The 22,133-nt window shown below is 37.3% G+C and overlaps 1 protein-coding gene across 1 annotated transcript in view; it reads right to left on the bottom strand.

Annotated features, from left to right (window-relative positions):
* The window catches only part of LRRIQ1 (leucine rich repeats and IQ motif containing 1), a 151,979-nt gene that overhangs the window by 96,789 nt on the left and 33,057 nt on the right, over positions 1–22,133 (bottom strand). The window contains exons 12-14 of the mRNA XM_034772340.1: positions 18,114–18,187; positions 15,749–15,842; positions 6,937–7,113 (exon numbers count right to left, since the gene is read on the bottom strand). Coding sequence (XP_034628231.1) covers positions 6,937–7,113; positions 15,749–15,842; positions 18,114–18,187 — 345 coding nt within the window. The remainder of the gene's footprint in view (positions 1–6,936; positions 7,114–15,748; positions 15,843–18,113; positions 18,188–22,133) is intronic.

Genomic DNA, 22,133 nt, shown 5'->3' with positions numbered 1-22,133 from the left:
GTACATAAACCATGTATTGGATGAGTTTAGCACACACATAACATTGTGAACATCCTCCTGCTTTAATTGCCAATTTATAATATTCTGAAATTGTTTCTTTTCCCCCCTTTATTTTTCCAGTATCTTGAATACACTAACACACATTAGTTTGCTTATTTTACTGTACCAGTAGCTTCATTAGAAATTTTTTTTTTCTTGGTGTTAAGACTTTGGGTTTGAAATACGTACAGGGGTATCTATTTCACTGCAAATTTTAGTGCGGTTAGGAGCATATAGTGCAGCAAATTCTGGAGGATGAGTCTATTTTATTTTATACACCAATAACCTTATGAATCGATAGTAAAATAGGAACTAAGCAAGACAAAGTAAAGATGGTACTAAATATTTCTGAATCTAGAGTAGAACATAACAAAACACAGACTCCAACCAACAAGCCTCAATATCTAGTGAGGGTCTAAAAGAGAATAAAGTCTAAAAAGACTATTAAAAATGGAGAAATGCTGCAATTTCATTATCTGGGGATCATACATATCCAACCAAGGAGGCTGCTCCAAAGAAATCAGAAGATGATTAGAGATGGATCACTCAGCCATTGTCTTTATATGAAAGTGTGGAAAAACTCGAACTTCCATGCACTTTGAGATGCAACTGGTGAACTTTAGATACTTATGGATATGAATCCTGGGAAACTAATGCCGCAGACAAAAAAAAAGCACTTACATTCAAAATATTATCAGAGAGAAGCGGATTTGGCTCTTGGAAATCAACAGGTGAAAACTTATATTTTGTGATCAAATCAACACAGACATGAAAATACCCTCGAACAAATTATCATGAAAGCAATAGTGATGGATCATTATAGTAAAAGACAACCAATGAGAAGATGGATAGAAGATTTGCAGCAGATCACTAGGAGTTCAGCTGCTGTGTGTGTGAAGTTAGCGATGGATTGAAAAGGCTTCTGAAAATTCTGCTATGATGTCACCAGATGTCAGCCAGAAACAAATGGACTTTACTACTACAACTATTATTGACAAGCCATCAAAGACTTTGCCTAACATGCTAGATGGCAGTTTTGCAAAAATACATGTAGGCATTAGTAATGCTCTGGCAAAAATGTCTTATTAGTATCTGGATCTTTACCCTACAAGTACATATTTAAAAGCACCCTTTCACCAATGCTGGCAATATAAACACTAATAATGCACCATGCCATCTGATAGTGTAGAATGACTTAGTTTCCTGAACCTAAATTATATCAGGTTTCAGTATTCAGCGTATGTTGCTTTAATAAAGAATTATTACACAATTCTGTGTTTAAAAGAAATATGAGTTGTGACAAACAGTATATGCAGACTGTACACTCAGACATTACATTAGATTCTGTTTGTAATTGCGTAGTAAAATAATTCTGCATAGAGGAAACACATAGAAGTATCATTATTATTCAACTACAAAGTACAAAAGTCCCTTACAGATACATAAAAGAGTTTACTGTTTATATTTCTTCTTTCACATTCCCGTAACAGAGCTTGCCTGTCATTTTCACTATTTTAAATAGTTACTATTTATAAGGTTTTCAACTTCCATCAGTATCTATTACTGAAACTGAAGTGTTGTATTTCTTAATATAGCTATTTATTAGTAAGTGTCAAAAGATTACATGGCAGTCATTATTAGAACACAGAAATTTAATTTTTAAAAAACATAATTCTTAAGCATGGTAAAAACAAGACATTCGAAAGCAGAAACTGCACAGACAATTTATTTGAGCAGCAGTGGTATATGAAACATGGATTAGAGAACCAACCAGTGATTACTTTTGGCAGATTACATAGCTGAGGTCGTACCTACAGGGGCTCATAACTTAGTGAGATGTGAAACAGACAAGAAGCTTGCTCTTTTTTCAGTCTGTTCTTATTCAACGTTACATTAAGTCAGTCAACTTGGAAAAAGTATCGCAGTATGTAAGTATAATAGCTGTGCTGTTTAGGCTTATGTAGGTATGTTTTGTTTAGGAGTTTTTGTGTGTGTTTTTTTAAGTGCACTTTTCAATGGTTTTTAAATCATCCATAAAATGTGCTTTGGGCCAAAAAATATAACATACAGGGTTGTAACCCAAGTGAATACTTCTTTAAACCAAATTTCATAAGAGTTGTTTCATCCATTTCCAATTTACAATTTTAAATTTAAAAATTACTAAGGGTCAAATTTTTAAAGGATCTTCAGATATCATTGACAATAGAAGATAGTTAAACTAAAGATTAATTGTGAAACAAAATTTGGACATGAGAATTATCTACTTGTAATCGCTCTTCTCAAATATATCCAAAATTTTGGGTGCATAGTGCTATATTATGGCAGGAACTGCCATAGCTTTAGAATTTTGTTGTATCCTCCCCCAATACACCAGCAATTGATATTTCCCATCCTTATTGAGGGCTGAAGCAGTCCTAAGTGTCTGTAGTCACTTTGCAGGAAAGTGATTTGCTTATTGAGGTACTAGTTATAGATCCACAGTTGAGGACACTATAAAGTTCTCTACATGGTAAATAAGTAGTAGGCAAAATTTTTAGCAAGGAGACATTGCTTCAAGTGGTAAAGTGGTGAGGAAGCATCAGTGCTTCATCTGCAAAACTGAAATCAAGAATCACAATTAAAAATACAGCTGGCTATGGAGATGTGAAAACTCTTACTGTGTGCTGTAAGAATAAGAGCATGCAGTGTGAACACATTCTGGAAACCAGAGAGAAACCTGAACACATAAAATAAGAATACATCTAAATACTATAGCCCTGAAAAGTAATCAGGTAGTATGACCTAGAACCCAGGAACGGTCAGACAAAATGAACTGTAAACACAAACTAAATGGACCTTCTACAGGCCTCATCTGCAGAGTTTGCTACAGATAAAGGTTAAAAAAAAAACAAAACCCTTCCAATCCCGAACTTACACAATAAAGAAGGAAGGTGTTACTAGTTTAAAAGGTGGTTAAGGTAGGACAAAGTTGACTCTTGATGAGGTGATTCTTCCACTGCAAGCCCACATAATACGTGCATATAATTTGAAACAGAAGAGGATAGACACTCCATTTAGGATATACTGACTATCATGTATAGAAAAAATGGTTACCTATCTTTCATAACTGTTGTTCTTCAAGATGTGTTGCTCATGTCCATTCCAATTAGGTGTGTGCACGTCATGTGCACAGTAGCTGGAAGGTTTTTCTGCTATCAGTACCCATCGGGTCAGCTCAGGTGCCCCCTGGAGTTGCACCTCCATGGCGCCATATATAGGGCCCTGCTGACTCGCCACCACTTCAGTTCCTTCTTGTTGGCCTTGCTCCGACAGAGGGGTAGGCAGGTGGGTCTTGGAATGGACATGAGTAACACATCTCAAAGGACAGTTACAAAAAGTAGGTAACCATTTTTTCTTCTTCGAGTGCTCACTCATGTCGATTCCAATTAGGTGACTCCCAAGCAGGAACTCAGAGGTGGGGTCAGAGCTCATGGGTTTGCTGATTGAAACACCGCTCTGCCAAAGGCTGCATTGTATCTAGTCTGCTGAGTAATGGCATAATGCAAGGGAAAGGTGTGGACTGAGGACCACATTGCAGCCCTGCACATTTCCTGGGTTGGAACCTGGGCCAGGAATGCCACTGAAGAAGCCTGCACCCTCATGAAGTGTGCTGTCAGCATGGGGGCAGGTACTTTCGCCAGATCGTAGCATGTTCAGATACTTGAGGTAATCCATGAAGAAATTATTTGAGAAGAGACTGGGATCCCCTTCATTCTGTCTGCTACTTTGATGAATAGTTGAGTAGATTTTCAAAACTGCTTCATCCGTTCAATATAGAAGGCTAATGCCCGGCGAACACCCAAAGAGTGAAGTCTTTGTTCCTGGCTGTTTGCATGTGGCTTGGGATAAAAGATTGTAAGAAAAATGTCCTGATTAAAGTGAAACTGGGAGACGACCTTCGGTAGGAAGGCTGGGTGTGGCCGAAGCTGAACCTTGTCCTTATAGAAGATTGTGTAAGGAGGTTCAGATGTTAAGGCCTTAATCTTGGATACGCTCCTGGCAAATGTTATTGCTACCAGAAATGTTCCCTTTCATGAGACAAAGCAAAGAAAATCTCGCTAGTGGCTCAAAGAGGGTCCCGATACTCTGGAAAGAACCAGGCCGGGATCAGTTGTTGTACTTGAGGGTATAGCCTCTCAAGTCCTTTAAGGAAGCATCCAACTATTGGGTTGGCGAAGACTGACTGGCCCACCACACCTGGGTGAGAGGCGGAAATGGTGGCCAAGTGGACTTTTATTGATGACACAGAAAGCCCTTACAGTTTCAGGTGCAGAATTCCAAGATAAAAGGTACTGTCGAATGCGCAGAAGATGTGTATTTCTGCGATGACCAAATTGTGAATCTCTTCCATTTGGCTAGATAGGTGGCCTTAGTAGACGGTTTCCTACTGCCAAGGAGGACTTCCCTAACTGGATCAGAGCAAGCAAGCTCCATCAGGTTTAGCCCTGGAGCTTCCAAGCCATGAAGTGGAGAGATTCACGGTTGGGGTGCTGAAGACGGCCGTGGTCCTGAGATATCAGGTCCAGGAGAAGCGGTAGAGTGATCGGAGTTTCCACTGACAGTTTCAGAAGAGATGTGTACCAGTGCTGACATGGAGCTATCAATATTACCGAGGCTTTGTCCCTCCAAACCTTGAGTAGCACCTTGTGGATGAGTGGAATGGGGAGTACCACCAGAACAATTCCTTACTGGAATTCTAACTATATAATGACTAAACTAACTACAACTACTAACTACTGTTCTAACTATTTACAGAAAAAATAGTCTGAAGACTACTAGGGAGAAAGCTTACCGAAGCAAGAGAGAACAAGTGTTCTGGCTAACTGTCACAGGTGGAAAGAAGGAACTGAAGTGGGAGCGGGTCGGCAGAGCCCTATATATCGCATCATAGAGGCGTGACTCCAGGGGGCACCTGAGCCAACCTCAGGAGTACTGTTAGGAAAAAAACCTTCTGGCTACTATGCACTCAGTGCACACATACCTAATTGGAATTGACATGAGCAAGCACTTGAAGAAGTAGTGAGAATATCTCTGCAAAATAACACACCCAAATCTTCAACACACAATGTAAGAAGAGTTAGCATGACAGAATTACTCATATAGGAAACTAGAATAATAATCTGTAAATATAGCAAGACAACTCAGATACACCTCATGATATGAGAGAATACATGTAACAAACATGGGTAAAATGTTTTGTTTTGAGTGAAGAACCTTTAATACTAAACCTTGTGAACCATTAAATGGTAGATATCTAAAGCCCTTCAGAGACTACCTAACATTAAGAAGAGTTATTTTCTGGTTTAAGAAGTTATTACAGTCCTTAATGTAAAGGTGCTAATATGTCACAGAAAGGCTTGGAAAGATTTATAGTTTCCTGATTTATCTGGGCCTGTTTCAGCAAAGCACTTAAGCAAGCACTTAACTTCAAGTATATGGGTAGGCTCATTAACTTTAGTGGAAATATTCACCCACTTACAGTTAAGCATAGGCTTGAGTACTTTCCTGAACTGAAGAGTCTATCCCTATGCAAGATACCAAAGAACTCATGAATGGAATGAGAAACACAGATCACGGATTTCTGTATAATTTTATGAAATATACACAAAAGTGTGTTTCCGATAAATAGCTAAAAAACAAATAGATATTTTGTATGGGCTATTTTAAGATACCTTATTGTAATAATATGCAGTTCAGAATTCATATCACAAATATTTTATGTTAACAAATCTGTAACCCCTAGTAAGGAATAAGATAATCACTACAGACAATGCATGAAGGTCTCATCCCGGAAATGTAGATGTTGCCCCAGAATGAAAACACTGAGTGATTCCAGAGATTAATCAGCACAACAAAAGCTCCAATAAGATCCCTTATCAAAATAAAGCAAACATAGAAAAACCTGTGCAAAAATAAACTTGTAACAAATTTGAAAAAAAGAAAAAAAGCTGTTTATGCAACATATATAGTAGGAGGATGTCTGTTAACAAATACTGTACATTTTATTTATGCAAGCGTATACACCCACACGCACACAGAGTGACCAGCTTCTTGGTTTCTAAAAGGACTTGACATTTCAGTGCTAGACAAGTGAATTATTTGAATTGATATATCCATTTCTTGGAGTATGTATCAGAACTAAATTAATAATGATCAAACAGGAAACTTTTGGTTGGCCCAAGACCAATTAATTTGTTACCTGCCTCAGTATTACCTGCTTTATGTTATCTTTTTAAAAGTTATTCTGGGGAAGATGTTTTCTCCATACTTCTACATTATCTCCTTGCAAGACAATCTCAATCCCATACGTTTATTTAAGAAAAATTTACCACAGGTCTGCTGCTCAAGCATCAAGTCTGGAAGTATCAGAGACTTTGAAGACCACAGTCTTTCCTTATAAAAACTTTGAGCTTTTACCTATGTACCTCCAATCATTTGTAGTATTATCAACACACCCAAGAAAAACTAATATGGAAAAAAACCTCAATGTGCCTTTAACAAAAATCAATTTATTCTAATCTTGGGCCACAAATACTAAAATGTATTGATTGAATCGGCCCTTAGAGGATAGACTTAAACTTGTTTGAAGGCCTTGACATGTTTGGATCTCTTAAATTTAACCTTAACTCTGACCTGGCTTTGTAAGCTTATTTTGAGGATAATTATAACATCATTGTAATGCTCTTTCTGTTTAAAATTACTAATATATACTCTCATTCTTAACGTAATTTATATTCCCAGACAAAATTTTAAGTAAAATACAGGAAAACAATGAGGAAGTATCCTAAAGACTTAACATTTTAAAAAGCATGCTTTTGAAAATAATTATATTTGCATAAAAAGATTTCAGATATCTACCCTTGTTCAATGGTCTTCTTTTTTATTAAGTTAATTTCTTCAATCTGGGCTTGACAAAATTTCAAAAAGCTTCCTGGTTTTGACTCTTCGATTCTTTCAGTTGAGAGTTTTGCAGGAGAATTTAGGTTTTCACCATTAAGAAATTGCAAACTAGGAAGTATTTTAAGTAGGGAACACCTTTTAAAAGAGGAGAAAACAATCCATCATTAGCATTAAGGAAAAACTTGCATTTTAGAATCCAGAGTCTAGAAATACCCATCACAACTACATAAAGAGATTGACCTTTAAGTATGTTATTTTACTAAACATTTTGGTATACATGAAAATGTTTACATAAAATTACTATACCTTATTTGATATTTATTTACTGTTTATTACTAGCAATATTTACTCTTATGGAAACCACAAAATTAACATAAGAAATCATTTATTAGCAGCAATTCTTAATACTTTTTAGGTATATAGACACTGGGTGAAATCCTGGCCACACTGAAGTCAGTGACAAAAATTTCTGATTCAAAAGGGCCAAGATGTCATCCATTACCATTAATAACTCCATGAGTACCTGAAATATTTTTGTGGTTTGTTTTAAACATAGGCAACTGATTAGAAGGCAATACAGAAAACTAAATCATGATGGAGTAACGAACAATAAAATAAAGCAGCACTGGCTGACCTGATACTTTTGGAGACAAATTCAAATACTGCATAGACCGCGAACGAAAATGGCATTGCAATCTCATCTCTCTCTCCATTTGTATACAGAACAAAAACAAGACAATTCAACCTGACTCACAGTCTCAGGAAAGTCCATGTGGAACAGCAGGGGTGTTGCAAGTTATGAATGAGAGGAAAATAGCACGGAACTTGCAAATTCTAGTGCCGTTAATCACACATTTTTATGAGAATTAAGGGATGGCTCCTGCTCCAATCCTAGTCACTAGGATAGGTCCCTGCTTCTATATATACCTAAATGGAACTCCCACTGACTTCAATAGAACAGGACTGGGTTAATTCACCCCCTTTAAAAAAAAACACCTTAGATAGCTATTGGAATTCATTTTTAGTTTTCTAAAAGATGTATTTTAAAAAATATTCAGAAATGTGTAACATCTGACTTAATAGACTATGGGATTAATAATGCCTCTCATAGCATAAAGTCCATCCTATAAGAAAGGAGGTTGTACCAGTGAAATCAGAGGGGGGAGGGCTAATGAATTTCCTGGGCAGCCCTTTCACATGCAAGGGATAATCTGGCACACAGATGTTAAGAACACTTTTTATGTGTGTCTAATTCACCAATTAAACCTCATGGTATTTTAAATATTTATTTAGGACAATACAATATGTATTGTGTCCGATATTCCTTATTTTCAATTAAAATTTTTTTCAAGTTATCAAACAGCAAAAAATAGCTTAAATTGGCAAAGTAGTATATCTTAATGCAGAGAATTTTAAATAAGTCTGAATTAGCTTTTCCTTTATTTAGATTTAAATAACACACATTAAAGAAAGCCTATTCTGCACTATAGGCACCTTTGCCATCAGTTAAAACTACATTACATAATCCTTCAGAACCAAAGGATTCCTTGACCACCCCCATATTTAAAGAAAATAATGTTACTTAGCTGAGATCATATATGCCAAGTTTCAAATCCGAGCAAATTTCTATGGCTGAGTTACATTATCCAAAACACAGATTGGCAAAAGTCTTTACAACAGCAGTGCTATTTGATGCAGATATAAAGATTACCCCCCCCCACGCCCTCCTTTTTATGGCAAATATAATACTGTCTAAAATATACTTGAAATAAAAGGATCATTTTAGATACACTGGCCTTGAGCTTGTAGTGAAGAGCCAATGTTGAATAATGATACATTTAAAAAGTGCCATATCAAGTTGATTAATGCTGGAAGTAGTGTATCTTCGAGCTATGGGATCTCAACACTAGTTTTTCCAGCTGGGTTTCTCCTGGTGAAGGGCTGAGTCAATATTTCATTTAGTGAAAACTTCCTGGTGAATATTCTGTCACTTAAGAGGCTCTATTAATCATTACTGCAGTGAAACACATTCCCCTAGGAGCGCTCAGACTGATCCCAGGGTTTAATTTTTAAAAAGCAATTTCTTAGTACTTCAGTTTTGTCGGTGTTATCGCTGGCTGGACATGAAAGTAGGAAACCGATTGGAAAATTTTACAACTAATTCCTTTGTTGGTATCAAGGGGTTACGTAAAGTTCATTGGAACATATTGCCTGAAGTTATAGTTAATGCTGTATTCAACAAATCCATATTTTATACTATCCCAGCCTTTAAATCCTTTAGATAAATGAATCTCTTGTCCAATCATAAAAGCTCTATTGGGTCAAATGATCTAAGAGAAGAACCTGAGGTATCAGTTCTTAAAGTTAATAGGAATTCAGAAGTAATTTCTTTTTCCTGAGTAATGTCTGAGGAAGAAATTAGTTCTATGAGACATCAGAAATTAAAAACAGTGGAAACGTAAATGTGAGCTTTACTAAAATGTCATATGTTGAAGAATGTTAAATAGTACTTGCATTAATTAACAGTAGTGTAAATACATCTATGCATTAAATAATATAAACATGTATTTACAGCTACTTCTGCTACTGTTTGAAAGCTTCAAATTCCAAAAACGTGCACACATGTTTTTCCACTTGAATACTAACCTGAAGTTTGCTAAAAGATCTCCTACTGGAGAAAATATGCATATATATTTTTCTCTCTTTATATACCACATGCAAAAAACAAAAACAAAAACAAAACAAAACAAAACCCTGAATTTCTCACACCAATAAAGTAAAAAAATGGCAAGTCATTGCATTGGGGAAGCTTGTGGTAATACTGTAATACTGAAGCATAAAGTTTTGTGTTTAACTGGCTTGAAGTTATGCAAGGAACTGAGAAAAGAACAAAAAAATGATTACAGAAATGAATGTTAATGAATGTCAAAGTAAATGTTTACTCAGATACTGAAATGATCATACTGAAGGTTACTATATACAGTCACGTGGTACTGCACTTGAGGGACTATGGCTCGTGGGCAGCAAAAGTAGGAAAACACAAGAACATTACTAGCAGCATATTTCTGTGGATTGGAAAGATTGGTCCCAGAGACCAGGAAAACAAAGAAGAAAAGAAGTTAAGAAATATTTCAATCTATGGTTCCAAGAAGAGCTTATCAATGACAATAATATATTTTTAAAATAATTTTAAAAAATAAACCCTCAAACACTGCTACATATTCCACTGCCTTGTGATATCACTTTTGATAAACAATACAAGCCAGGCCAGGATCCAATTGCTAAGCTCTTTTTTTTTTTAAATGTTCCTAGTCAAAATCATAATCAACTACATTACTCATATCTTATCTGAAAGTTCCCTTGTTATCTCAACCCAGAATACTGACATTTTTAATGGGCTTAATATCTCTTTTCTATCCCTAGAGCTATTCTATATAAGTAATACTTTCCCAAATAAATACTAGATGCCCTTATTTGGAAAGAACAGTTTAAATTACTCTGGTCAATCTAAAGCTTCTCTGAATCAACTAAATGGCTCACTTAAAAAGTTGAGTAATAGGGACAGCTTATTGACTCAATAGTTTATTCTGCCCTATCATGTAGAAGACAAAAGTTGGATTCCAGGCCTGCCATCTTTCTCTTGAAGCTACCAGGCCAGAAAGTTAAATGAAAGAACTCTGGATCTGATGCAGGATCAGACTGGCCGCTCAGGAATCATCTGTCTAAAAAGGTTAAGGAAAAGATTTGGAAAGGGGATTTTGTTGATTTATTTACTTGGCTCTTTAGGGAACAACAGTCAGAGAAAGGGGGCAAAAAGAACAAAAAAAGATGAGAATAAACCCCGCAGACTTAAAGTGCCTCAAAATTTTAAGAGCAATCTTTTGCAGTTATGTGAGCGTAATTTGCGAGAGAGTTGTATTTCCTTGTTCAAGTACGAGGACTTAATGGCAAAGGCTTATGCTACATCATTTGTGAGGTAGCACGGTTAAAGCATGACAGAGAATATAGACAGAGGATGGCAAAGGAAACAAATACCCTGGGTTACAATAGACCAGGAACTTTGGCTGGAGTGTATGACTTCTTATCACCCCACCTAGCTGGCATTCATAGACATTCACTTTCAAAACACGGATTTAAAACGAAGATGTGCTTTACATTTAACTATGGAAAATGTACATGCATTGGGAGCAAAAACAAACACCACTGTAGGTGATGGGCGGGGATGGGGGAGGAAGGTCAGCACAGTGCCCTTTCCTGTTATGGGGGTAGAAGGTGGTAGGAAAAGGGATCAACAAGGACTCACTGCTTCAGGAGATGCTACAGGGGGAGGCAGTAACCTTGAGAAGGCTCCTTCTCCAAATTAAAATACAGGTTTTATGGAATATTATTGGACTACCCCAAGAAAAAATATGCAGCTTATTTATGGAATAGGTTTTCAGCCAGTTTTAAAATCCCATACGAAGGAGTGAGATACAACTCCTGGGCAAAGAAGTCCATTAAAGGCAACAAGCATATAGTGAAAGCAAAGATCACCCCACATTATAGGGCCAGATCCTGGTGCCCATTCTGGCTGCTTCATATCCCACAAAGCAGCCAGAAAGATGGCAGATCCAGCCCCTTAAAGATTTCCCAACTATAGAATAATCCTTGGGTAGTACAAAGTTGTTATAGAGGCTTTCTGACAACCCTCCCACAGTCTAGGGGATGTGGGCAGGGAAAATGTGCACAGTTGGTTGCCCGTATTCCTCAGCTGCTGGGATGGCCCTCAGTGTCCCTGAAGCTGCTCTGCTTTACACCTGAGACTGGCTCAGTTTCTGAAGCCTGAGATTTAATACTTTGTCCGCTTCTCTCCCCCACACTGTTATACTAAGCACATCTCAGCCACAACTGAAGAACTAGGAGGAGAGATTGAAGAGGCTAGGACTCGTAAGCTTGGAAAAGAGGAGACTAAGGGGGGATATGATAGAGGTATATAACATCATGAGTGATGTGGAGAAAGTGGATAAGGAAAAGTTATTTACTTATTCCTATAATACAAGAACTAGGGGTCACCAAGTGAAATTAATAGGCAGCAGGTTTAAAACAAATACAAGGAAGTTCCTCTTCACGCAGCACACAGTCAACTTGTGGAACTCCTTACCTGAGGAGGTTGTGAAGGCTAGGACTATAACAGCGTTTAAAAGAGAACTGGATAATTCATGGTGATTAAGTCCATGAATGGCTATTAGCCAGGATGGGTAAGGAATGGTGTCCCTAGCCTCTGTTTGTCAGAGGCTGGAGATGAATGGCAGGAGAGAGATCACTTGATCATTGCCTGTTAGATCCACTCCCTCTGGGGCACCTGGCATTGGCCACTGTCGGTAGACAGGATACTGGGCTAGATGGACCTTTGGTCTGACCTGGTACGGCGTTCTTATGTCCTATATACCATTGCATAGAAAAATCCATAATCAAATATTGTTTTCTCAATGTTTAGTCAAATGAAAACTACTTTTTAAGAAGCATTTCACAGCAATCACACACTGGAAATATCATAAAAGTGTTCTATTGAGATTATGACAGGGATTGCAGTAACTCAAAGAGATGGAACCTAGTAAACCTGACAATTTAAATTTGTACACCATTTCAGAAAGAGAACAGAGATGAAATGATAGGTATGCTGTGAAATATCTGAGTGACAAACATCTGTGCCAGAACAGGCCAATGCTCACTCTTTTTATGAAGCAGTAAGTACTCTACTAAAAGATCTTAATTTGTGTGTTTAACTTTATAAAGCTATAAAACATTTTAAGACATGTTCTTTAATTTTATTTGGAGTTGGGAAAAAATGCTAATTAGAAGGGAGAATAAGTTTGAAGTAACCACTGCCACACTCTGGCAAACTTATGAAAATATACAGCATTTTACTAAAAATCCAGAAATGTTGGGCTACATTTTGGGGTCCTTGCTTGAGCAAAGTTTCCATTGATATCAATAAGAATTTTCCTCAAATAAACAGTGCAGAATTCAGCCCATTTTTATGCAGTTCCCCCCCATCAGTGGCTATTGTAAAGAGATGTATGTATGTACATCACAGTTCTCTTTCACAGTATACCCTCTACTGTTCCTACTTCATTCATTTAGAAGTGTCATACTAGTTTGTTTGCAGGAGTGTATCTAAGACCAAAGAGTTGTGGGTAGGGAAAGCATGCTTTGTGTCAACAATTTTACAAGTGAAGAGAGACAGCTATTTGCTCACTTATACCTTCAATGACTCTTCAGAGTCCTTCACTGCGAAGGAAAGAAATCAGAAGGAAACAGAATGTCTCCATAAAACCAACGCTGAAGTCATGAACTTTTTCCAATTCTTTTTATCCAGACTCATTCCCTCTCACCCCCATCCAAGTTATAAATCTCTGAACACAAAAGGACTGCAGAATCCAGCATCCAGGCTCAAATTTTTGTATTGGGATGAGCCAGGGTTCCTCCCAGCCCCAAATTTAACTGTGGTGGTGAAAACTGTTCTCCTTTTAAGCAGCGGAATTCAGAGTTGGAAGGGAAGGAAAGGAAAGGGAGGGCAAGGTGCTCGAGTCCAAAAATTGGCAGGATCAGGCAGGATCCAACTTTAACTCAGCACCTTACACTCATACTAAGTGCCAGGGAAACAAATCTTCCCTCCAAAAAACACTCCCCAAACACCACAATACTGCCTTTCACATACATTTACTATGGTGTAAGTGTCCATTTATAACTTGACAAGCGCAAGATGAGATTTTAAAATAATTTTAGGGTGGTTGGCATATTTCTGGTGTTGAAAGGCTTACTGAAGCAAGTAAATTTACAGATAATCCTATGAATTTTTCTGGCCTGCCCAGCATTTTGGTACATGGTGATACTGACATGCTCTTTCACGTCTATGCACCTCCACCTTTCTGTGCACACACAGACCAGGGTCTAAACTCTCCTCTTTCCTAACCACCTACATGCAGTACCACTGTACTCATAGTTGTGAAATCTCACTACAAGCTAGACTGGCAGGGAAGCAGGGTCTGGGTTGCTGAAACCCTGGCCTTCCCTTGACTCCTGGTGCACAAGAAGCCTAGTGACTGATGCTGACAGTCAGTCTTCCACTGGACAAGGTAATCTGGGAGTTCCCTCTCTACAGAATAGGGCATGCTGACTTTTCTCTCTATCTGCTCATTCCAGTTTGTGGGGGGCGATTACTTATGTTAGGGAACTGGCTTCTCTTTCTGTCTGTTGCTGATAGCAGAGATTTTGGTGGGCAGCACCCCATAAAGCTGGGTACTTCTGATCAGCTGCATTCCTCTTGCCGAGAAGCAAAACAGAGTGTTTTTTTCGCCCTACTCTCAAGGACAAGCGAAGGGGCTGGGCCTTCTTTTGCTGCTTGAAGTCAACTCCCTTACCTTCCCCAAAACACTACTAGTGTGGCCTGGGTCTACTAGTGTGGCCTGGGTACACATGTCTGAATGGTCTTAGCTATGTGCATGTTACTATAGGTGTGGGGTTGGTTGTCCAGGCATGTCAGTCAGGCTCTGAGCCCCAGCCAGGATCATAACCCCATTGTGCTATGTGCCATACAAACATGGAACAGGAAGGCAGTCCCTGTCCTAGAGAGCTCAGAAGCTAAGCTCACAACCAGAAACAACACATAGATGAAGCAGGTAAATAGGATGAGGGAATGGTAACAGCAGAACTGTTTGAAAAGTAGAAGGTAGTCTCAGCTTGCCATCTGGCAGTATTTTCTAGCGTTTTATTGATTCATACTTTTATCATTATTGAGGCCTGCAGTAGGCATGTTCTCTGCAACAGTGGGTATGTCTACAGTGCAAAAAAAGGTATGTTCTTCATTCAAGTTAGCTCACTCACATTAGCTAACTCAAGTTAAAACTGCATCAAAGACATGGCAACTTGGGTTAGCAACTTGTATTAAAGCTGGTTGAATTCAAGCTGCTAACCCAAATTAAAAACTGTGTGCTGTATCTTCACTGATATTTTAACCTGAGTTAAGAACAAAGTGTTTGCTTTTGCAGTGAACACCTACCCACAGGCAGGCTGCCCAGACAATTAACCATCATAGTCATAAACTGGAAGACAGCCCCAAATCTGAGGTTAGTGAGTGATGCAAAATGCATCCCTCTAAACAAAAAGGGGAAATGAATATCTCCCACAGCTGGCAAGCCCTGCACAGCTCTTCATAACTAATCTCACTGCCAGCTATTTACCCAAGTCTTTGTTACATTCAGGAAATGTAGAGAAAGATTAATATTTACCACTATAAGTTTTCCCTGATCATATAAGCTCAAGCCTTAATCTTTGCCTAAAATTAGAATCCCTAGAAGGATGATGACTCTCTGGATATTATTTCACAACAATATCTAACTTAAAAAAATACCAGCATTTACACCAAGAAAAAAAAAATCAGATCACCTATAAAAATATCAACATTTGCTGATGTTACCACAAGCCTAAATGCAGAAATGTATACTAACCCTGCACTTCCAGTGTGTGCAGGAGAGCTGAGGGATAATTTCATTTGTTGGGTGGAGGTATTTATAATATTTAGATTTCAAAAATGATCAGATATAATATTCTGAATAATAAAATGAATAATAAATGTATTGATTGCAACCTCCAGATTTTTATAAAATTACTATTTAGCTAACTTAAATATTAAGATTTATTTACTATCTGGCTATGTGTGAACTTTGGTTGATTTAGATTTTGTTGAGCAATGGATATATTGTAAGGATTAATTAATTGTTTATCTTACCTCCAATTTTTTTCTTGGAGAACTGGATTTCCATTGAGTGACAACTCATTTAGTTTTTCACATCCACTAAACCATATGATGACACTCTCAAGGTCTATATTACATTAGGGAAGAAAAAGTAAATATAATACTGAATAATTAAGGTGCAGACATGTGTAAAAGCAAACAATTATAGTAAAGTAGTATCATTAACAAACTCTCCGTTATTGTGGATCCTGTTAGAAACAAAATGACAATTGTCCAAACTTTTTTGTGAAAAGGCTTTCTCAAATTTCAACCAGCTCTAGTATAGAGTATATTCAAGTAAAATTCAATTGAACAGAAATCATAACATTCAGCAAAAGTGTACAAACATTTCTGTTGTCTTATAAAGTAGTCACCTGTTTACCTGAATATGTCTGGAAATACCTGAAATATCTAGATAAATAGGTATTTGATCAAACATTATGCTATTACATTTAGAAATACAGGTGAGGACAACAAGGCATCTGAACATCCCAAAACATAGAATGATGATGTACTCCTTCTTTCCAGATTTCCTGCATCTAAAGAGCACTGACATTAAATTATGATCCTTTGCATTATAGCTGGAAATGCACAACTAACACTGACTACTACAAATAGAGCTGATGGTATACAATTCCAGCTTGAGTCTGTGGAATAAAAGCTACAAGATACCTCTTCAGTGTTTGGAATATAGCAGAAATTCATGTCTAGGTTTTTTGTTCTTTAGCCAGCAGCATGCAGGTGGCACACAGCTTTACCTATTTTTCACCATATATGACCTACCACTAAGATGCCCCAGTGCTTGGATGAGATCATCTCATGGATTAAGATCAACTGGTTGAAAAAGAACTTTACAGAGGTTATGCTGATAGAGAGAGGAAAGCAGTTTGAGGAGTCTGCAGACATAGTTCAATCTCCTTTGGTTGAAGGTACACACCCTCAGTTGGTGAAGTCAGTCTGTAGGTGAGCAGTGCTCCCAGATTCCTCACTCTGATTCTAAATTCTCACATAGCAACATACATGAATAAAAACACCTTCTAACAACTCTAGTTGGATAGGAAACTCCATTCCATGCTGCTGGCTTCAGTTACATAAGCCTTCCTCGCCTCTCATCTGGACTACAGCAGTGCAAGCACTCAGCCCTTGGGAAACTACAAGTAGTACAGCACACAAGCATCTCCTTAGCAACATAGGCTACTGTGTGCATGTCAAACATGTCCTCTGCTGCCTACACTGGCTTCCCATAGAATAATGGTCCTTATCTTTGAAGTGCTCAACAGCCTAGGCCCAGCATATCTCAAAGATCATTAGAAGCTTTGGGATGAAGTCTGACCAACAAATGCTCCTGAAGAATAATGAATCTTCCTATCATAAGAGTAATACTTTTCTGTGTGGAAGAAAGAGCTATCTCGGGGGGCCCCATCTGAGATGGCAAAATGAACTCACAAACTTCACCACCTTCTAATCCAAATGCAAGATGCACTTCTTCAACCCTTCTTCAACATAAGCACATAGCAGTATGTACATTAAAAAAAAAGAAGAAAGAAACACAATTCTTCCCCTGGAGAAAGGATGAGAGAGAGAACAAACCACATGTGACAGATGTTAGCGACATCACTTAATACACAACTGGAAGGTGCTCAGATACTACACTAATGAACTGCTACAGGCTGGGGACCGACTGGCTAAGCAGCAGTTCTGCAGAAAAGGACCTGGGGATTACAGTGGAAGAGAAGATGGATATGAGTCAGCAGTGTGCCCTTGTTGCCAAGACGGCCAATGGCATATTGGGCAGTATTAGTAGGAGCACTGCCAGCAGATTGAGGAAAGTAATTATTCCCCTCTATTTGGCACTAGTAAGGCCACACCTGGAGTATTGCGTCCAGTTTTGGTGTCCCCCCCACACACACTATAGAAGGGATGTGGACAAATTGGAAAAAGTCCAGCGGAGGGGAAGGAAAATGATTGGGGGGGAGAGGGCTATTAGGAAACACTATTTCACTAGGAGGATGGTGAAGCACTGGAATGGGTTGCCTAGGGAGGTGGTGGAATCTCCATCCTTAAAGGTTTTTAAGGCCTGGCTTGACAAAACCTTGGCTGGGATGATTTAGTTGGTGCTGGTCCTGCTTTGAGCAGGGGATTGTACTAGATGACCTCCTGAGGTCTCTTCCAACCCTAATATTCTATGATTCTATGAAGGTGGTCATAGAATAGAATAGCTCCTGTCATTTTAAGACCCCATTCTATATATTTTAATAAACAATTGACGTTTATAATATGCTGGTTGCCTGTATTCCTAAAAAAAGCCTAAAGGTAATTTTTACAAAAATATATTGTTTAATTCATTTTACAAACTCACCTGACAAGCAGTTGTTGCTGATATTAAGCTTTTCCAAAGATACACATGAAAATAGGGGTGCAAGCTGAGTCAAACTAAAAACAAAACAGAAAAAGTTATGTAAATAAAAAAGCAGCACTTCTCATTGAGTCAGACGTAGGGACAAATATTGCTGAAATAAGTTTTGAAATACGATGTCAGGGATATATATAAATAAAATTTTACTATTAGGGCTGTTCACTAATCACAGTTAACTCATGCGATTAACTCAAAAAAATGAATTGTGATTTAAAAAGCTAATTGCAATTAATTGCCGTTTTAATCGCACTGTTAAGCAATAGAATATAAAGTGAAATGTATTAAATATTTTGGATTTTTTTTCTATATTTTCAAATATATTGATATCAATTACAACACAGAATTCAAAATGCACAGTGCTCACTTTATATTATTATTTTTATTACAAATAGTTGCACTCTAAAAATGATAAACAAAAGAAATGGTATTTTTTAATTCACCTCATACAAGTACTGTAGTGCAATCTCTATCGTGAAACTGCAAGTTACAAATGTAAATTTTTTTGGTTACATAACTGCACTAAAAAAAAAAACAATGTAAAACTTTAGAGCCTTCAAGTCCAATCAGTCCTACTTCTTGTTCAGCCAATCACTAAGACAAACAAGTTTGTTTACATTTACGGGACATAATGCTGCCTGCTTATTATTTATAATGTCTCCTGAAAGTGAGAACAGGCCTTTGCACGGAACTTTTGTAGCCAGCATTGCAAGGTATTTACATGCCAGATATGATAAACATTCGTATGCCCCTTCATGCTTCAGCCACCAATGTAGAGGACATGCTTCCATGCTAATGACACTCATTAAAGAAAAAAAAAAAGCATTAATTCAATTTGTGAATGAACTCCTTGGGAGAGAACTGTATGTCTCCTGCTCTTTTACCTGCATTCTGCCATATATTTCATGTTATATCAGTCTCGGATGATGACCCAGCACATGTTATTTGTTTTAAGAAGACTTTCACTGTGAGATTTCTAAAGATAGTTACAGCACTAAATCCAAGGTTTAAGAATCTGAAGTACCCTCCAAAATCTGAGAGAGACTGGGTATGGCACATGCTTTCAGAAGTCTTAAAAGAGCAACACTCCAATGTGGAAACTACAGAAACCGAACCACCAAAAAAGAAAATCAGCCTTCTGCTGTTGGCATCTGACGCAGATGATGAAAATGAACATGCACTGGTCCACTCTGCTTTGGATTGTTATTGAGCAAAACCAGTCATCAGCATGGATCCATGTCCTCTGGAATGGTGGTTGAAGCATGAAGGGACATATGAATCTTTAGGGCATTTGGAACGTAAATATCTTGTGCCACAGTGCCACATGAACACCTGTTGGTCACTTTCAGGTGACATTGTAAATAAGAAGCAAGCAGCATTATCTCTTGCAAATGTAAACAAACTTGCTTGTCTGCATGATTGGCTGAACAAGAAGTAGGACTGATTGGACTTGTAAGCTCTGAAGTTTTACATTGTTTTGTTTTTGAATATATATATATATATATATTACATAATTCTACATTTGTAAATTCAACTTTCATGATAAAGAGATTGCACAGCAGAACTTGCAATGGGGGAACTGAAAAATACTATTTTTTTTTACAGTGCAAATAGTTACAATCAAACATAAAGTGGGCACTGTACACTTTGTATTCTGTGTTGTAATTGAAATCAATATATTTGAAAATGGAGAAAATACTCAAAATATTTAAATAAATGGTATTCTATTATTGTTTAACAGCACGATTAATTGCACGTTTAATCGTGATTAATTTTTATAATCACTTGACAGCCCTACTAACTATTCATTTAGCTATCCAAGGTGCTACAACTAATTGCTGCAGTTTTCCTTTTAAGCTTATAGTGCTTTATAGTATCTTAATCTTCTGCATGGCATGGCGTTGCAGCACAGTACTTTAGACCAGCTCAGCTTAGTCTAACAATTTTCTCTTTAGGATTTTTTCTTTTTTTCTTTTTGCTTCATAGATTTTATTCTTTTTTTATGTAGTTCTGATTATGTGAACACTTCTGCTACATTCAATGACTCAACTACCATGACTTTGCTTGAGATAGCACCACCAGTATGGGACTAACAAGGGGCCAGGAATCTGGAGAAATAAGAAAATCTGTTTTTTCCTCTTTTTTCTCAGTTTTCTCCTCTCTTACACTATTTGTTTCCATCTCCCTTCTCTACTCACTCAAATTGCTTCCTAGACCTTAAAAGGTACACAGCAGTAATATCCGTGTAGGCTTGCATATGCTTTCATATATCAGCTGTTGCATTGAGGTCAACTAGCTCTGTAGAGCCTCCTGTATCTCACTACCTCAGAAAACTCTATCAGAGATATGCCAAGTACAAGGACTGATATAAAATTACTCTTCATACACGAGTCAGAACAGAATTCTCCCTGGAGACTGAAATGGCAAAATACGGGGTCCCCAAAATAGGAAATCTCATGTGGAGAGTATGTGTGGCATGGGCATGCTCAACACATAGTAAGTTTTCCTGAATTAAAGAAAATTTTCAGTTATTGCTGTTAAAAAAAAATCAAAATTTATCCACAGTTGTGCTATGCACTGTTATTCTAAGACTTTGTCTACACATAAATTTGCACTGGTTTAATGAAAAGTGTGTTTTTAACTGGATTTAGTTAAACCATTGCTAATTTGTTTGCAAATGCTATTCTTTCATTTTAAGAGTAGTTTATATTTTGCTTTATCTTAAACCTGAAAAAAAAAAAAGAAGGGATCAAGCTAAACTGCAATATGCCACTCTTAAAACAAAATTAGAGGGTCTATGCACAAACTTGCACTAGTTTAGGTAAATCAGTTAAAAACCATACATTTAATTAACCTGGTTTAAGTTTTTGTATGGACAAGACCTAAATATCACAGATGGCACTGTGACTGTTGGCAACTATTAGTTTTTACAATCGAAAGGAATGTACTGTGTGGAGGAAAGTAAATGAACCTATCAATTAGAGTCTGCTATGGTCAAAAATCTTTTTTTTGTGCAAAAATTATATCTACTTATAGACTCACAACCTGCTAGTCAAAGCTGCTCATATATTGCCAAAATATATGTTTTATGACTTTTTAAACACACTGTTATTCCTGCAGTCATTACTGCTAAGAGAAAGATGGATTTTTTTCTGGTTCATGTATCATCAATAGAATTGTGAACCAAGTTTTGATTGCAGAATCCTTATTACTGATGAAGATGTGTGCATGTGAGCCACAAAGAGCTCAACCTGATTTTCACATCCCATGTCAAGTCACAGGGAGGGAGGCTTACAAGTAAAAATATAGTTTCAAAGTCAGAAAACCAGCTCTAGAGTAGTAAAATTCATATTAGTTGTGTCTCACTATGCCTTTTCTTTTTGAGTCACATTTTACAATAAGATCTGCACTTACTCCAATTTATCCTCTGCCCATATTTTTTCAACTAGATTATAATGTTTCAGATTTTTTCCAGTCTTAGAAACAATTGGTTTAATATGAAATAACAATATCATTTAAAAATCTCTTCAAAGGTAGTTTTTCCACTGACACACAAATAGTGCATCTACTTTTATTTCTCATAACAGTGTATATTGCATCTTGAAAATCCATGACACAGGCTCGGGTACCTCAGAATCAACAAAAGTTGGACTGGGTGAACGCTGATTTTAAGAGTTCAGTTCCCTAGACAAAATGATGCACTATTTTTTTTATGCTGTGTTGATTATGTTGGTAGTTGTAGCGCTATGCTGTGATGAACTGACAATTCTATTTGACTCCTGCTCTGCCTTTTTCTGCTGGGATTATTATGCGATTTAAATCTTTCTTGTCAATCTATCGCCTTCCTTTTACTGACATTCTTTGTTAATTCTTTTTCTAAGAAAATTAAAACCAGAAAGACAAAGGACATTACTGAAAACTTAATACCACTTGACCTTGTCACACTAGCCCTCGGCATAAAAAAGA

The sequence above is a fragment of the Trachemys scripta genome, chromosome 1 (genome assembly GCF_013100865.1).
Source record: "Trachemys scripta elegans isolate TJP31775 chromosome 1, CAS_Tse_1.0, whole genome shotgun sequence".
NCBI classification, from domain to species: Eukaryota; Metazoa; Chordata; order Testudines; family Emydidae; genus Trachemys; species Trachemys scripta.
The sequence above is the reverse complement of the archived record's forward strand: the minus strand, read 5'-3'. Positions and strand labels throughout refer to the sequence as shown.